This window comes from Trichomycterus rosablanca, chromosome 13 (genome assembly GCF_030014385.1).
Source record: "Trichomycterus rosablanca isolate fTriRos1 chromosome 13, fTriRos1.hap1, whole genome shotgun sequence".
Lineage (NCBI taxonomy): Eukaryota > Metazoa > Chordata > Actinopteri > Siluriformes > Trichomycteridae > Trichomycterus > Trichomycterus rosablanca.
In genome coordinates, this window is record NC_086000.1 from 442,257 (window position 1) to 457,451 (window position 15,195).

The 15,195-nt window shown below is 44.1% G+C and overlaps 2 protein-coding genes across 2 annotated transcripts; one reads left to right on the top strand and one right to left on the bottom strand.

The window, feature by feature from the left end:
* The first annotated feature begins 1,081 nt into the window (after nt 1-1,081).
* Nucleotides 1,082-5,967, top strand: nfkbiab (nuclear factor of kappa light polypeptide gene enhancer in B-cells inhibitor, alpha b). Its single transcript, XM_063008054.1, has 6 exons — nt 1,082-1,451; nt 3,326-3,431; nt 4,042-4,249; nt 4,621-4,709; nt 4,803-5,063; nt 5,520-5,967. Exons 1-6 carry the CDS (start codon nt 1,204-1,206, stop codon nt 5,547-5,549), a joined length of 942 nt encoding a protein of 313 aa, XP_062864124.1. The 5' UTR covers nt 1,082-1,203; the 3' UTR covers nt 5,550-5,967.
* A 3,139-nt stretch (nt 5,968-9,106) lies between these two features.
* Nucleotides 9,107-15,112, bottom strand: psma6a (proteasome 20S subunit alpha 6a). The gene is made up of 7 exons (XM_063007344.1): nt 14,970-15,112; nt 12,895-12,989; nt 12,728-12,809; nt 10,609-10,764; nt 10,342-10,520; nt 9,989-10,083; nt 9,107-9,313 (listed from the first exon to the last, which is right to left on the bottom strand). The coding sequence occupies exons 1-7, from the start codon at nt 15,043-15,045 to the stop codon at nt 9,256-9,258; spliced, it is 741 nt and encodes a 246-aa protein (XP_062863414.1). The 5' UTR covers nt 15,046-15,112; the 3' UTR covers nt 9,107-9,255.
* Nucleotides 15,113-15,195: the final 83 nt, after the last annotated feature.

Sequence of the window (15,195 nt, forward strand, 5' to 3'; positions counted from 1 at the left end):
ATTTACACAATACCCAATTCTAGCCACCTTACTTGTAAACACCACTATCAAATCAAATCAAATCACGTCACGTCAGATTAACACAGGTGTGAAAGGTGAGTGAAAATCTTCAGTCCCTCACAGTTGCAATACACATTAATTACAAAAAATATACACATTAACTTAAATAAAACTTATATAAAACTTACATACAACTAGCACCATTTGTTCAATATATACAGGTATTGATTAAAGATTGATTTACTTTAGTCACCTGATGCTAACTAGCTTTATAAGGATCTTCTACTTTTTCAATTACAACATTTAATGTCAGTTTTATCCTGACAGATTTTAGTCATTGTGCTAACTGTAGGACTTCATGTGTTAGCCCACACACACACACACACACACACACACACACACACACACACAATTAAGAAATGGGGCTCGTTGTGGGTTAAATACGAGCAGTGCAGACCTAGACAAACATGGCAAACAGGGTTAATGTAAGGCAAAACTTTGGGATTGAATAATTCCAGTGTGGGAATTCTCATGGGCCCCTGGTCCAGCCCACAGTGGGCCCTTACACCTCCAGTTTTCAGTAGATTAAAGGTTCTAATAGCTGAACTTGAAACAGTGCTGTTTTCACCCAGATGCTAAACAGAAGCCTTTTTATTCCTTTATTTTTAAATGTTTGATATTAAAGTGCACATTGGTTTGTTTGTTATGTTTTTTTTTCTTGGCAGGGGGTCCTTCAGGTTCCTCTATCATTAGGGAAACTGTGATTAGGCACATGGTTCTAATTACGGGGGGATTGGAAGGTCTGAGCCTCCTAATCAATACTTGGACTCCCCCAAAACCAGATAAAAACAACAGTCCCAGTAGTCACTGTCCTCCATATAATCACACACTGATAACACAGTGATTAGACGACGTGTTGCTTGCAGACCGAGTGCACTAGACTAAGGGGAAGTGCATGAGGGAGGGAGTGTGAGTGAATTGGAACTCGCCCCTGGCTGGTTGATCTTCCTTGCAGGCTGAGTTGGAATTCCCCCAGTCCGAAGCTCCTCCTCATGTTCTTGTTTAACACTGAAGCTCCACCAGCCAGAGAAGATCAGACCTGAACGATCAGACCTGAGTCTCCAACTCAAGCGCGGCACTCACACACACACACACACTCGTACACACTCGGTCATTTATCCAGGCTCTCGGTGTGGTGTGAACATGGCGCTTTACCGGAGTGGCACCAGTACCAGCTCGGACCCGCTGAAGTTCAGCAGTGAGGAGCGGATTAATAAAGCGGGTTCGGTTACCGAGGAGCGGCTGGACAGCGGACTGGACTCACTGCGCGAGGACGCGACCGAGGAGGACTGGGGCGCGCGCGACACGCTCTCGGTGGAGCTCGAGAAGCTCCGCGTGGATCCTGCGCTCGAGGAACCGTGGAGAACCGAAACCACCGAGGACGGAGACACGTAGGTTCCTCAGGAGCGCTTCTGACCGGGGAGATTACACACCGCGGCTTTAATGTGGAGTTAGATGTTTACATAAGGGGGAAAACAACAATTCTGATTACACTTTATAGTTTATATACTTTTATAAACATTCAAATTAAAATAGAATCATAATATAATCAGATATTTTACCTTTATTCACGTTTTCAGCGTTAGAATGTGTTTATTTTCCCTCCATATAAGGCCAGGTTTACGTATTGTGGCTTTAATGTGCTTTAACTCTGTATGCAGGGTAAAGCCTGTCATAAATTTCCTTACGCTTGATTTTTTTTAACATAATACAACAAATTTGTTTATTTTATCATCTGTTTTTTTGTGTGTGGAGATAATAAAAATAATTATATTGCATTATTCTTCAATTAACTGCTACCTAAGAGCTTTAAAGCTGATGGACGGCCTGGTTGACGCATTAAAGCCACAATACGCAACTATCACACTGCATATCTATAGAAAAACTATAGGATCGAATACAGTGACAGATATGTACAATAATACTTAGCAGATATTTGCAGAGATTGATTAATAAGTGTACAGAAACTTAAAGCTTAGATTGGAATCTACCAAAAACACCCATGAAGAGCAAAATGGAGCATTTAACTGGAGCACTGCAGTTGTTTCCACTTTGTGGTAGATTGCATGAAAGATTAAACACACAGTTAACAACTGAACTCACAAATTCTACAAGATCCATCAAACAAATGCATGTATTAAGCAAATTCTGTTCAGTTTTACCTCTCATCTTGATTTTACTGCTTAATGTGTGTGATCAACATCCTACAGAACTGAAAATAGGTCAATCTGTGCAAATGTGGGTGTTTGGTTATTGTTCCACTTTGAGGTTCTCATTCAGAACTTTATGCTCTGCAGACTGACTTCATGCTGGTGCACCTTAGTGCATGGAAACACATTTATTATTTAAATATATATAATACTTGCGTGTGCAAAAGTCACAGTGCATTTACAGAACAGTGAGTGGAATCATTTTAATTCTGATGTGCATTCAACACCTACAGATTCTGTACAGGCTGCACAGAGCAATTATAATGATGAACGTGCATTTTTACACACACAAAGTGCAGGTTATTGTGCATGATGTCAGAATAACTTTGCATAAATATTATGCTCATGATTCCAAACATCACACCGGATTCCAGAATGTTTAGGTCATGTACTAAAAGCGTCCTGCATTACACGTCCAAAAAGTTGAGTCAGTGCTTAAAATAGAAGTTTGCAGATGTAATAAAGTCCTCTGTATGGATTACAATAGCAACTGTTCTGATCAGTGCACACGGGCCGCAGAATGAAGGGCATTTACTACAGTGGCTCTTACTTAGTATAAATATTAAAATTAGAAATGCACAGTTTGTTCGAGTCTCTGCTAATGTAAAAGCTGATTGGACTCAAGAACGAGTGTTTAATGCAAAAGTTTGATGTTATAAAGATCTATCCCCCCCCCCCCCCCCCCAATCTGCAGTGTGTAAATAAATACAGGAGTGATTTTAATCCTGCACGTGTTAAAACACTGTAAAATAATTTACATTGTGCAAATGGGGTTTAGGTCAGACTGAAACCATGCAGGACGGATTGTTCTCTGTAGTGTGTGTGTGTGTGCGTGTTTGTGTGTGTGTGTGTGTGTGTGTGTGTGTGTGTGGAAAGTACCGGGCTCTTTGCCAGCTCAGCCCTTCTAGGAAAAACACCAAGGCCTGCAGAGAAAAAAAGACATTGTGTGTGTGTGTGTGTGTGTGTGTGCGCCAGTGTTTATTACACACGCTCGTTAATGATCACTAATGATTGGTTGATTGATTGATTGATTTATTCTCTCTTTGTTTCTGTAGGTATTTACACCTGGCCGTTATTCACGAAGCTGGAGACACGGCGATGAGGATGATCGAGATGTCCATCAATCACCCGTTCCTGAACAAACAGAACTACCAGCGACAGGTACACACACACGCGCACACACGCGCACACACGCGCACACACACACACACACACACACACACATACGGGTATTATAGTTATATATAATTTACTATTATTTTTATTTCTCTAAGGGATGTATTTATGTAGATAGACACGTCTAAATACACACTGCACATGTGGAACAAATAATAATAATCAATTATAATACACAATACATTGATTAATAATATAGTAATAATCTAATAATAATGATTTTTATAATAAATGATACTTAATATACTGATTAATAATTTTATATTAATAATATATTAATAATTAATTAATAATAATAACTAATAATAATGATGTTATTGATAATAATAAAATAAGAATGTTAATGATAAAGTAATAATAATAAATAATAATAATAAAGGAAACAGTCCAGAACATTGTTATTAGCAGAAAAGCTTATAAATGGACCTGTGACCTCACTGTGTCTGCATCATATACACAAAAAAGCTGCTGCGCTGATTCTTGGGAGAGTTTTTTGCCCCTTTATACAAAAATATTGCAGTTAGCCAAACACAACACATTATACACATACATTACCATATAATAATCAAGCGCTTGTTTTGATCTCGTCCTCTAGACGGCGCTGCACTTGGCCGTGATCACCGAGCAGCATCAGGTGGTGGACCGGCTCCTGAAGGCCGGCTGCGACCCCACGCTGGTGGACAACAACGGTAACACGGCGCTCCACATCGCCTGCAGGGCGGGGTCGCTGCCGTGCTTCGGCCTCCTGACGCAAAACTGCAGACGGTACCTGCTGTCCATCCTGCAGAGTCCCAACTACAGCGGTGAGCATGGTGCACGACATCCAGCTAGCAAACACCTTCTCTTCCTCTTGTACATTAAGAGTATTTACGGTAGACGTTCTACTCCAGTATTTACGGTAGTTTGCATGTTTGTTAGTGCACGTACGGGTCTATGCTCTGCTTCTAGGCATATTTACAGAAAATTTCCCATATATTTGGATATTTACGGTAGGCGTTTTGCTCTAGTATTTACGGTAGTTTGCATATTTATTATTACATGTAGCTTTGTGAATAATAAATGTGTACGTTTATCAAACGCAGGTCCGTTTAACTCCATTTTTATTGTTTTCAGTAGCTTTAATGTTTATTTACATCATTGTAAGTGATCGTTTGTTCTTATTTTTCATTCTCAGGTCAGAAATGTTTGCACATAGCAGCGGTGCACGGCTTCCTCTCACTGGTGGAGAGTCTCGTGGCTCTGGGAGGCGACATTAATGAACAGGTACGTGTTTATTTTAAATAAAACAACATATAAGTGGCGGGTACGGACTCCTCGATGGAATGATGACATGAGCATGTTCTCCCGTCCGTACAGGAGCAGTGTAACGGCAGGACGGCGCTGCATTTAGCCGTAGATCTGCAGAACCTGGAGCTGGTGAAGCTCCTGATCAGCAAAGGTGCCGACGTGAACAGTCTAACGTACGGTGGGCACTCGGCGTATCACCTCACCCACGGCCGGCAGAACGCCGACATCCAGAAGGCCCTGTACCACGTCACCAGTCAGGACCTGAGGGAGCTGCCCGAGAGCGAGAGCGAGGACAGCGAGGACGAATCCGACAACGAGTCCGACGTGGAGGTGAGAATTTAACGTGCTTTACGTGTTTACATGTATATAGATGCTTAACTAAAGTATTTACAGTATTTGTGCTGCACCTTTCGTTAGAGTATTTACGGTAGATAAGTGTTTAGAGTAGTTACGGTATTGTGAAGTTTAAGTATTTATAATATTTTGCACATTTGCTAGTGTATTTACGGTAGAAAGGTGTGTAAATAAAGTATTTACAGTATTTAAGCTGCTCCTTTTATTAGAGTAATTACAGTAGACAGGTGTTTAAAGTATTTACGGTATTGTGGAGTTTGCACATTTGCTAGTGTATTTATGGTAGACTGGTGTGTAACTAAAGTATTTACGGTAGACGTGTTACTACAGGACTTACGGTAATCTACCAGTTTAGTCGCGTGTGATCTGTTCATTAAAATGCTTTAATTTCCAGTTTCTGACGACTTTATTTATATGTTTTTTGATCCACAGATGTACGACGATATCACGTTCATGGCATAAAGGACAGAAACCATCGGTGCTGTGAAAAGACTTTAAAAAAAGAAGAAGGGAAAGGAAAAGGATAAACGTTCCCGGGATATGTTAGAATAAACACGATGCTGTACCGGGAACGTGCAGACGGAGGACCGGGATCGCCGCGAGAACGTGGCGGAGGAGACGGCGGGAGAGACGAGGAGAAGATGGAACGTTTGGGATATTTTAGGGTTTATGGAAGGAGCGGATACTGGAACGTTCCTGCTGATGTGGACTGAAGTGCTTCCCTGTATAAAGCTGTAAATGATTGTACAAACAGATTTATTTTTATATTTCTGCGTGTTTCTGCAGAGACGCCGAGTGTAAATGTGTGTAAATGTTTTCTGCTCTGATTGTTTGGGGAATCCCAGAATGCCGCAGTAAATTAAATAACTCCTGAAACAGAGTACATGCCGTTCCTTTTTTCTCTGGGCGGGGCGGGGGGGTAAACACAGCCAGACCGACTCGAGATCTTTTATAGCTGCACCGTGTGTGTGAGTGTGTGTGTGAATGTGTGTGAGTGTGTGTGTGTGTGAATGTGTGAGTGTGTGTGAGTGTGTGAATGTGTGTGTGTGAGTGTGTGTGAGTGTGTGTGAATGTGTGTGTGAGTGTGTGTGTGAATGTGTGTGTGAGTTTGTGTGTGAATGTGAGTGTGTGAGTGTGTGTGTGAGTGTGTGTGTGTATGTGTGTGAGTGTGAATGTGAGTGTGTGTGAATGTGAGAGTGTGTGAGTGTGTGTGTATGTGTGTGAGTGTGTGAGTGTGTATGTGTGTGTGTGAGTGAATGTGTGTGTGTGAGTGTGAATGTGTGTGTGTGTGTGTGTGTGTGAGTGTGTGTGTGAGTGAGTGTGTGTGTGAATGTGTGTGTGAGTGTGTGTGAATGTGTGTGTGTGAGTGAGTGTGTGTGTGAATGTGTGTGTGTGAGTGTGTGTGTGTGCAATCAGCTGAGAAAGGCAGGAATTTCCTGTGGGGGAAGAGACGCATGATGAGACTCGAGCTCTAGATTGGTGCGGCTAAAAATTTCCCGTCCGACTCATTTGTCCTCCCGAAATTCCAGATATGAGACACTTGGTGGAAAAACACTGAGCGACGCTTCATCAGCTGCTTCTCACCATCACACACGACCAATCAGATTCATCCAGCGTTTATCTCCAACATTCATTCATTCAGTGTCTGTGTTATCAGCTTTATCTCTAACATTCATTCATTCATTCATTTATTCATTCAGTGTCTGTGTTATCACAGCTTTATTCTGGTCAGGGTCACAGTGGGTCTGATGAAAAATTCTTTGTCCAACTCACATGTGAGAAGATAAATGACAAATGATTACTCAGCTGTACTTCCCCTCAAATAAAAAACAAGACACAATAAACAGCAAATTAAAAAGTATAAAAAAGAAATAAAAAAATATAAAAACAGCAAATATAAAAAACAGCAAAAAAAAACAAAAATAAAAAATAATAAAAAAAAACAGCAAATAAAAATAAAAAAAAAAAACTAAGCAAATATAAAACCGCTGTATCCTGGTCAGGCTCATGATCAGACGTTGAGACACGTGGAGCCAAAAATTCCCCGTCCGACTCATTTGTTCTCCTCATATGAGAAGATAAATGACAAACGATTACTCAGCTGTTCTTCCCCTCACCGAGCAAATACAACACAGAATAAAAAACAGCAAATAAAAATGTGGGGAATTTTACTTCAGTTTTGCTGTTGTGTTTGCAGAGGTTTTAAATGTTCAAAATTTTTTTAAATTATTTATAAGATTTAAAAAATCTGATGCTCAGAATTTCTTGTTTTTCTCTTTGAGGTTTGATGAGACGCTTCACATCAGTGAGACTGAAAAAAAAACCCACTTTAATGAATTCTTACATATAGTAATAAATGAGTATAATAAATAAAATATTTATAGTATTATTTATATAAATATTTCATTATAAAATATTTATAGTATTATTTATATAAATATTTCATTATATAAAATGTTTTGTACTTAAAAAAAACCCCTTTTAATAATTACCATAATTACAGCAGCAAACATTCAAATTTTAATGTTCTAAACCCCTAAAACCTGATCCTAAACCCAATCTTAAATTTTAGTTTTAACACTTAATCCCAGCAGTAACAGTTGATCTACATCTCAGTCCAACACCAGACGTGGCTGTTTGAGTTTATTTGAGGTTAAAGTGCTGGTGGTGTGACGTCACGTACACAATAGAAGAATAAAAGTATAATGGAGATATTTTATATGTGATATAATAAATCGGTGCGGCGTGATGTGTTTGTGGGTGACGCCCCGGTTAATGACCCTGGTAAAAGCTGCTGGTGTGATGGACGTATCTGCAGGTACGTGTATGTTGATCTCGGTGCTGCCAGGCTGTAGCTCTCGTTTCTCAGCACTGTAACTTCCTGTTCCTGTAATCGCAGATGGAAAAGTTGCCTCGTGCGGTTTTGGTGATTTAAATATAAACCTGTGAGCCGGGCCGGGCCGGGGCTGCACCGTCACACTGACACACTCACACTGGTGTTAATCTCACACTCACAACCTCCTGACTTGCTCGTCTGAGGAGCATCTGAGGAGCGCACCACGTCACCGAGACGAGCACGCCGCCGAACACACATCCAAACACCACACGCCAACAATCGCGAGATGATTCAGCACAATCTGACACACGTCAGTCGGAAAATCCGGCCCCGTTTGTCCTTACATCGGGGTGGGGGGGGGGGGGGGGGGTGTTAATCAGATCTTTGTATATTGTCAGTTACTCGATGCTATGCAAATACAGGACGCTCGAAAATAAAATGTCATATCCGACCCTCATGTGTATCGAGATGGAGATGCAGGGAGCTGGAGCTGTAATCAGCTCTTCCAAAACAGAGAGAGAGAGAGAGAGAGAGAGAGAGAGAGGGAGGGAGAGAGAGAGAGAGAGAGAGAGAGGGAGGGAGAGAGAGAGAGAGAGAGAGAGAGAGAGAGAGAGAGAGAGAGAGCGCTTTTATCCCCTCTGCTGGCTGATCGATGGTGCTGCACAGAGACGGGGGATAACTGGGATCAGTGCGACTCTCCGTGCGCGATACAGATCTCTTAATGAACTTGACCAGTGCATCAGAGGGGCGTGTGTTAATTACACGCCACCATAATCAGAAAAGGAGGTCTGCAGCAGCACAGAGAAAACACAGCTAGGGAACTGGATATGACTAAATTAGGAGGAAATTGCATGAGAGAGAAGGAACTGAGCAAAGGGGTACATGCTTTATCTCTGCCACCTCTGGAGCCGGCCGCGGGAGGTTCCGGAGTCAGGTCAGGGATCTGAGAGCGAGGCGGTCGAGATGATCTGAGCATGTGCAGAAGAGGGGCGAGAGTTCCACGATCAGAAGGCGCTCTGAATCTGAATTAGATCTGAATCTACAGCCCTGCGTTTGTGAGGAAACTCTGCACGCGCTGCACCGACAAACAGGAAGTTACACACGGCTGCAAACCCCCCCCGAAAAAAAACAACAAAACGTTGGCACGTGTAGCGGCATTTAATGAAGACGAAGACACACGGTGTGAAAAAGGTTCCATTTTATTGAAGTGTTGGACAAGAAAGCGTAAATACACAGCACAGAGCAGGGCGGGGCGGGGCGGGGCGGGGCCACCTCCAGCACAGAGCAGGGCGGGGCGGGGCCACCTCCAGCACAGTCTGACAGGGTGGGACCTCAATCCCGCTCGGACAGCGCCACCAGGTGGGCGTCGATCTCCGCCTGAGACAGAATTCTGAGGAGACACAGAGAACGACACGTTAGATGAAACCTCCAGACCAGGGTCGAGGGTCTCTGTGCAGCGGCGTCCATCAGCCAGCAGAGGGCGTAACTGCACCGGAGGGGATTCCTCATAGCTGCTGCAGTTACGCCCTCTGCTGGCTGATCGACGGCGCTGCACAGAGACGGGGGATAACGGACATCGGTGTCGGAGGCAACCCACACAGATGTGAGGAGAACATGCAAAACTTCACACAGAAAGGACCGGAGTTATGTGCTCCACCTGGGGATCGAACCCTGGACCTTCTTGTGACAGTGGCACATCAAAGACAGAGAAGTGTCGAATTTTGTCTTTGATCCTCAGAAGGTCACTAATTCCAGCCCCACCGCTGCCAGGTCGGTGCTGCTGGGCCCCTGAGCGAGGCCCTTAACCCTCATTTGCTCAGACTGTCTGTGAGATACTATCACATCTGTGTATTCTTAAACAGTTTGGGAAAGGTCCTTCCTTGTTCCTCGAGTGTGAGCCACGCCTTAGAAATGCTCTGTGAACAAAACAAGCACGAATTCCTACAGTCCAAAATCTCATGACTCATAAAAGACTCCCCATGAAGAGTGGAGGCTGTTATAGATGGAATATATAATATATGCTTTGCATATTTTCAGTCTTGGGGCGGAGCCTGTTGGAACTCACCTGAACCTAGGTTGTTCTGTAGTGACCACGCCCACCTCCACCTCTGATGGCTTGAAGTCGATGGATAGAACCGTGGACAGGCAGCTTATCGCCGTCTGTAAGGACAAAAACACACAAGTTAGTGTCGAATATGAGGCAAAAGTATTCACACCCCTGAGATTTAGGCAGGTTATCCCACTTTTCATGGCAGTATATCAGATTAAATGGTGAGGGTTCGTTATCTAGGTGTTTGATGGGGGTTAGATGTTAAGTTTGGGCTTTTTAGAGGCTCGTCCCTGTTGTTGAGAGACACGATGCTCCCACCACCGTGTTTCACAGCAGAAAGAGTGGTGTCCCTAATAAAGCGTCCTCACCTCGACGGTCTGCTCGTAGGTCCAGTCCAACTTCTTCTTCACCTTCTTCTCCAGGAAGCTGGTGGCCTCGGTCTGTTTGACGCCGGCCGCCGTGGCCTTGAAGCCGCAGTAATAACCGGCGGGGTCGCACTTGTAGACCTGCGGCCCCAGCTCCTCGTCCACGCCCACCACGATCATACCTGACAGACGCGAGAGTCAGAGTCATGTGACCGAACCACAGACACGTAACCCGACACGGGGGAAAAAAAAGAGAGTCACGTGACTTACAGCAGCCGAGCGGCCTCATCTCTGCGTTCTGCGTGTAGACCTGAGAGATGTCGGCGATCCTCTTACAGAGCATGTCCACCGGGATCTCGTAACCGTACTTGTACTGCCAGTTAGCCGCTTCATACCGGGCGCGCTGTACCTGAGATCTGCTGTCGGCTACACGCGGAAACACGAAAAACACACGCAAGGTTACTCGCAGAACACACGCAGAACACACACACAGAGAGAACACACACACAGAACACACACAGAGAACACACACAGAACACAGAGAAAACACGCAAGGTTACTCGCAGAACACACACACAGAACACACACACAGAGAACACACACACACACACACACACAACAAACACAGAGAACACACGCAACACACACAGAACACATTCAAAAACACATGCATATTACACACACACAGAACACACACACACACACAGAACACACAGAACACACACACACACACACACACACAGAGAACACACGCAAGAACACACACAGAACACATGCAAAAACATGCATATTACACACACACAGAACACACACACACAGAACACACACACACAGAACACACACACACAGAACACACACACACACACACACAACAAACACAGAGAACACACGCAACACACACAGAACACATGCAAAAACACATGCATATTACACACACACAGAACACACACACACAGAACACACACACACAGAACACACACACACAGAACACACACACACACACACACAACAAACACAGAGAACACACGCAACACACACAGAACACATGCAAAAACACATGCATATTACACACACACAGAACACACACACACACACACACACAACAAACACACAGAACACACACAGAACACACACACACACACAACAAACACACAGAACACACGCAGAACACACACAGAGAACACACACACAGAGAACACACACACAGAGAACACACACACACAGAACACAGAGAACACACGCAAGAACACACACAGAACACATGCAAAAACACATGCATATTACACACACACAGAACACACACACAGAACACACAGAACACACACACACAGAACACACACACACACACACAACAAACACAGAGAACACACGCAACACACACAGAACACATTCAAAAACACATGCATATTACACACACACAGAACACACACACACACACACACACAACAAACACACAGAACACACACAGAACACACACACACACACAACAAACACACAGAACACACGCAGAACACACACAGAGAACACACACACAGAGAACACACACACAGAGAACACACACACACACAGAACACAGAGAACACACGCAAGAACACACACAGAACACATGCAAAAACACATGCATATTACACACACACAGAACACACACACAGAACACACAGAACACACACACACAGAACACACACACGCAACACACACAGAACACATTCAAAAACACATGCATATTACACACACACAGAACACACACACACACACAACACACACACAGCACACACACACACAGAACACACAGAACACACACACACACACACAGAACACACAGAACACACACACACACACACACACAGAACACACACACACACACACACACAGAACACACACACACACACACACACAGAACACACACACACACACACACACAGAACACACAGAACACACACACACACACACACACAGAACACACAGAACACACACACACACACACACACACAGAGAACACACGCAAGAACACACACAGAACACATTCAAAAACACATGCATATTACACACACACAGAACACACACACACACACAACACACAAGAACACGCGCAAGAACACGCAGATTACATGCAAAACACACGCAGAACACACACAAAAGAATACAAGCAGATTATACACAAGATTACATGCAAAACACACACAGATTACACACGCAGAACACACATGAACAGGTGTCTACATGGACAACGATCGGCTGGTCTGAAAGTCTCTGTGCGGCGTCATCAATCAGACGGAGGGGATTCCTCATAGCTGCTGCACTCACACCCTCTGCTGGCTGATCGACGGCGCTGCACAGACACTGAGGATAATAAACATCAGTGCGTGACTCTCCATGCTTGATATCTGACCTGTCATGCCGGTCATCACACAGCCGATGCTGTCTGTAATTTTGAAGAGGTGAGTGACCGTGGCGGCGTCCAGCAGTTTGTCCTGTAAAACAGAAACACGAAGCCTGTGTGAACGCGGACGCACATCCGTGACGTCACATCTGAGATCGGGGTGCAGGAACACTCACCGGTACTTTCTTCTGAGTGACGACCACCGCGCAGTCCTTCCCTCGCACCGCTACCGTCGTCAGACCGCCCTGGTTAATGGCTTTGAATGCATATTCTGTGGGGAAGTGGGTACGACAAAAATGACCAGCGTAACCAGACCCACATGTCTGAGACATGCATGAGAAACAGTCACGTTTCTGTGATCAATATAATCACACACGGGCTCAAAAGCGCTTCAGAAAACGGTTGGTGCTTAACACGGGCCGCCGCTGCATCAAGAAATGCAATTTAAAACTCTATACATCAATTCTATACAGAAATGCATCGAGTTATTGGACTGAACGCTCAGATTTTAGCTTGGACCATCCAGACTGTCATCAGTGAAAAGAGCAAAAACCAGCATCTCTCATGACATAGGGGTGCGTCAGTGTCGTCAGGGTGACGTCTTTTCCCCAGAAGTCCTTGATTATTTCAGTGAGACGATGCCACGCCTCTTTGTAGACACAGAGTACGTGTGCTTGAGCGGCCTGCCTGCAGTCCAGATCTGTCTACTATTGGAAATGTAGGAACGCTGATGGAACACAGGGGGGAACACGCCCCTGTCCTGACTTTTTTGGATCGTGTTGATCAGTAAAAACACTGTAAATCTACTCTTCTTTTGACTGCATTTTACAAAACGTCCCAACTCTTTTGGAAATGAGGTTTTGAGGCTGGATAGCAGCTTCACCGACTCCCTAAAATGAAACCTGCTCGGCATTGGAAATATTATATCAACCGAAACATGCGCCGCTCATCCGACACCCTAACAGCATCCGATGTTGGAGGCAAAGTGAAAGAGTGCGGTCAGATTGGGACGAGTCTGGTGGTGGAACACAAGTCTCTCCTCATGACAGGAACATCATGGAGTGACTGGGGTACACCAGGATCTCGCTGCTTTTTATGGATTGTTGATTTTGCATCAAATTGTCAGAACTTGTGGTACTGATGGAGGTGAGGTGTTTATCTACTTGGTAAGTATCTTCTCGGAAGAGGACGAGCACCGAGGAGCGTTCGAGTGGTCACAGATCTTCAAGGATCACGGCTGAGGAACTCCAGACATGAGTCAGGTTTGGGGTCAGCAGAACGTCTCCTTAATTAGAATCAGGAGTTGTTCATTCTCGTACCTACAGTCTGCCAGATGTTACGAGAACTTTCTGTGAAATCAGAGGTGAAGCCATGCAGGAAAGTACCAGCAGATATTAAATCAAAACCTGACTGCCTCAGGAACCAGAGGAAGCTTTAACTGGGCCGTGGTTGGATCTTCCAGCAGGACGATGACCCGGAGCACGGCTCAAAATCCACACAAACCCTGACCCAAACCCCATATAGAAAACCTGCTTGAACAGCTGAAGGGAATGCTCTACAAGGATGGATCTGAATCTGAAGGATCTGGAGAGGTTCTGTATGAAGAAATGGTCTCAGGGTCCTTGGCATGTTCTCCGTCTCATGAAGCATCATAGGAGAAGACTCAAAGCCGTCATCTTCGCAGGACGCTGAAAAATAACTACACAGTGCTGATCACCGTGGCACACGTCTGTGAGTCCTGGTTTGCAGAGGTGCCAGGATTTGTAGAGGAGGGCTGTGTGTGTGGTCAAACGTTTTCTGCACATCACAGTGTTCCACACACTTCAGTGTATCATTACATTTCACAATAACTGAATCTTAATTAATATTCTCTGTGTAATTTAGGGTTTAGGGTCTATTTCTTATAAATATAATTAATAATCAGCTGTATGGAACACTGTTATCATAAAGTACACAGCTTTAATTAGCACTGCTGCTAATTTAGTTAGCTCTCATATGACATGCTTTAGTAGAAAAAATTCATTCTGCAGGGAAAAGACACAAATACAATTAATTAATGTGTCTAATGCCATTTTATAACCTTGGCATTTTATTACTAAGCAGTATAATACAGCAAATATAATAAATGAACGTTGATTATGCTCAGCTAATGCTAAGCTAACGCTAAGACTGGTGGATGTGAATGACTGAGCATTTACACTTTCGCTTTCTTTTACAACAATTTCAGCGCACCGATCCCCCCGATACTCACCGACTTGGTAAAGGCGACCCTCCGGGGAGAAGATGGTGATGTGTCGGTCAAATCCAGCACTCGAACCCCGGGACATTTTGATGAACTTTAATAGAACCGAGGTTTGTAAACAGCAGCACCGGTGTTAGTGCTAAATTCTCCACCTGTATTCGGGCAATAGAGGGGAGGGGTACGCTGATTGGACGATAAGGCTGCCAATTACGTAGAGCCAGAGCCGTAGATAGAG

Bases quoted from the DNA above. Each gene is read 5' to 3' on its own strand.
- nfkbiab (XM_063008054.1), top strand. From the start codon at position 1,204: ATGGCGCTTTACCGGAGTGGCACCAGTACCAGCTCGGACCCGCTGAAG. The intron at 4,250-4,620 runs GTGAGCATGGTG...TTTCATTCTCAG, and splicing joins GCAGAGTCCCAACTACAGCG to GTCAGAAATGTTTGCACATA. The intron at 5,064-5,519 runs GTGAGAATTTAA...TTTGATCCACAG, and splicing joins ACAACGAGTCCGACGTGGAG to ATGTACGACGATATCACGTT.
- psma6a (XM_063007344.1), bottom strand. From the start codon at position 15,045: ATGTCCCGGGGTTCGAGTGCTGGATTTGACCGACACATCACCATCTTC. The intron at 12,810-12,894 runs GTGAGTGTTCCT...TCTGTTTTACAG, and splicing joins TCACTCAGAAGAAAGTACCG to GACAAACTGCTGGACGCCGC. The intron at 10,521-10,608 runs GTAAGTCACGTG...CGCGTCTGTCAG, and splicing joins GATGAGGCCGCTCGGCTGCT to GTATGATCGTGGTGGGCGTG.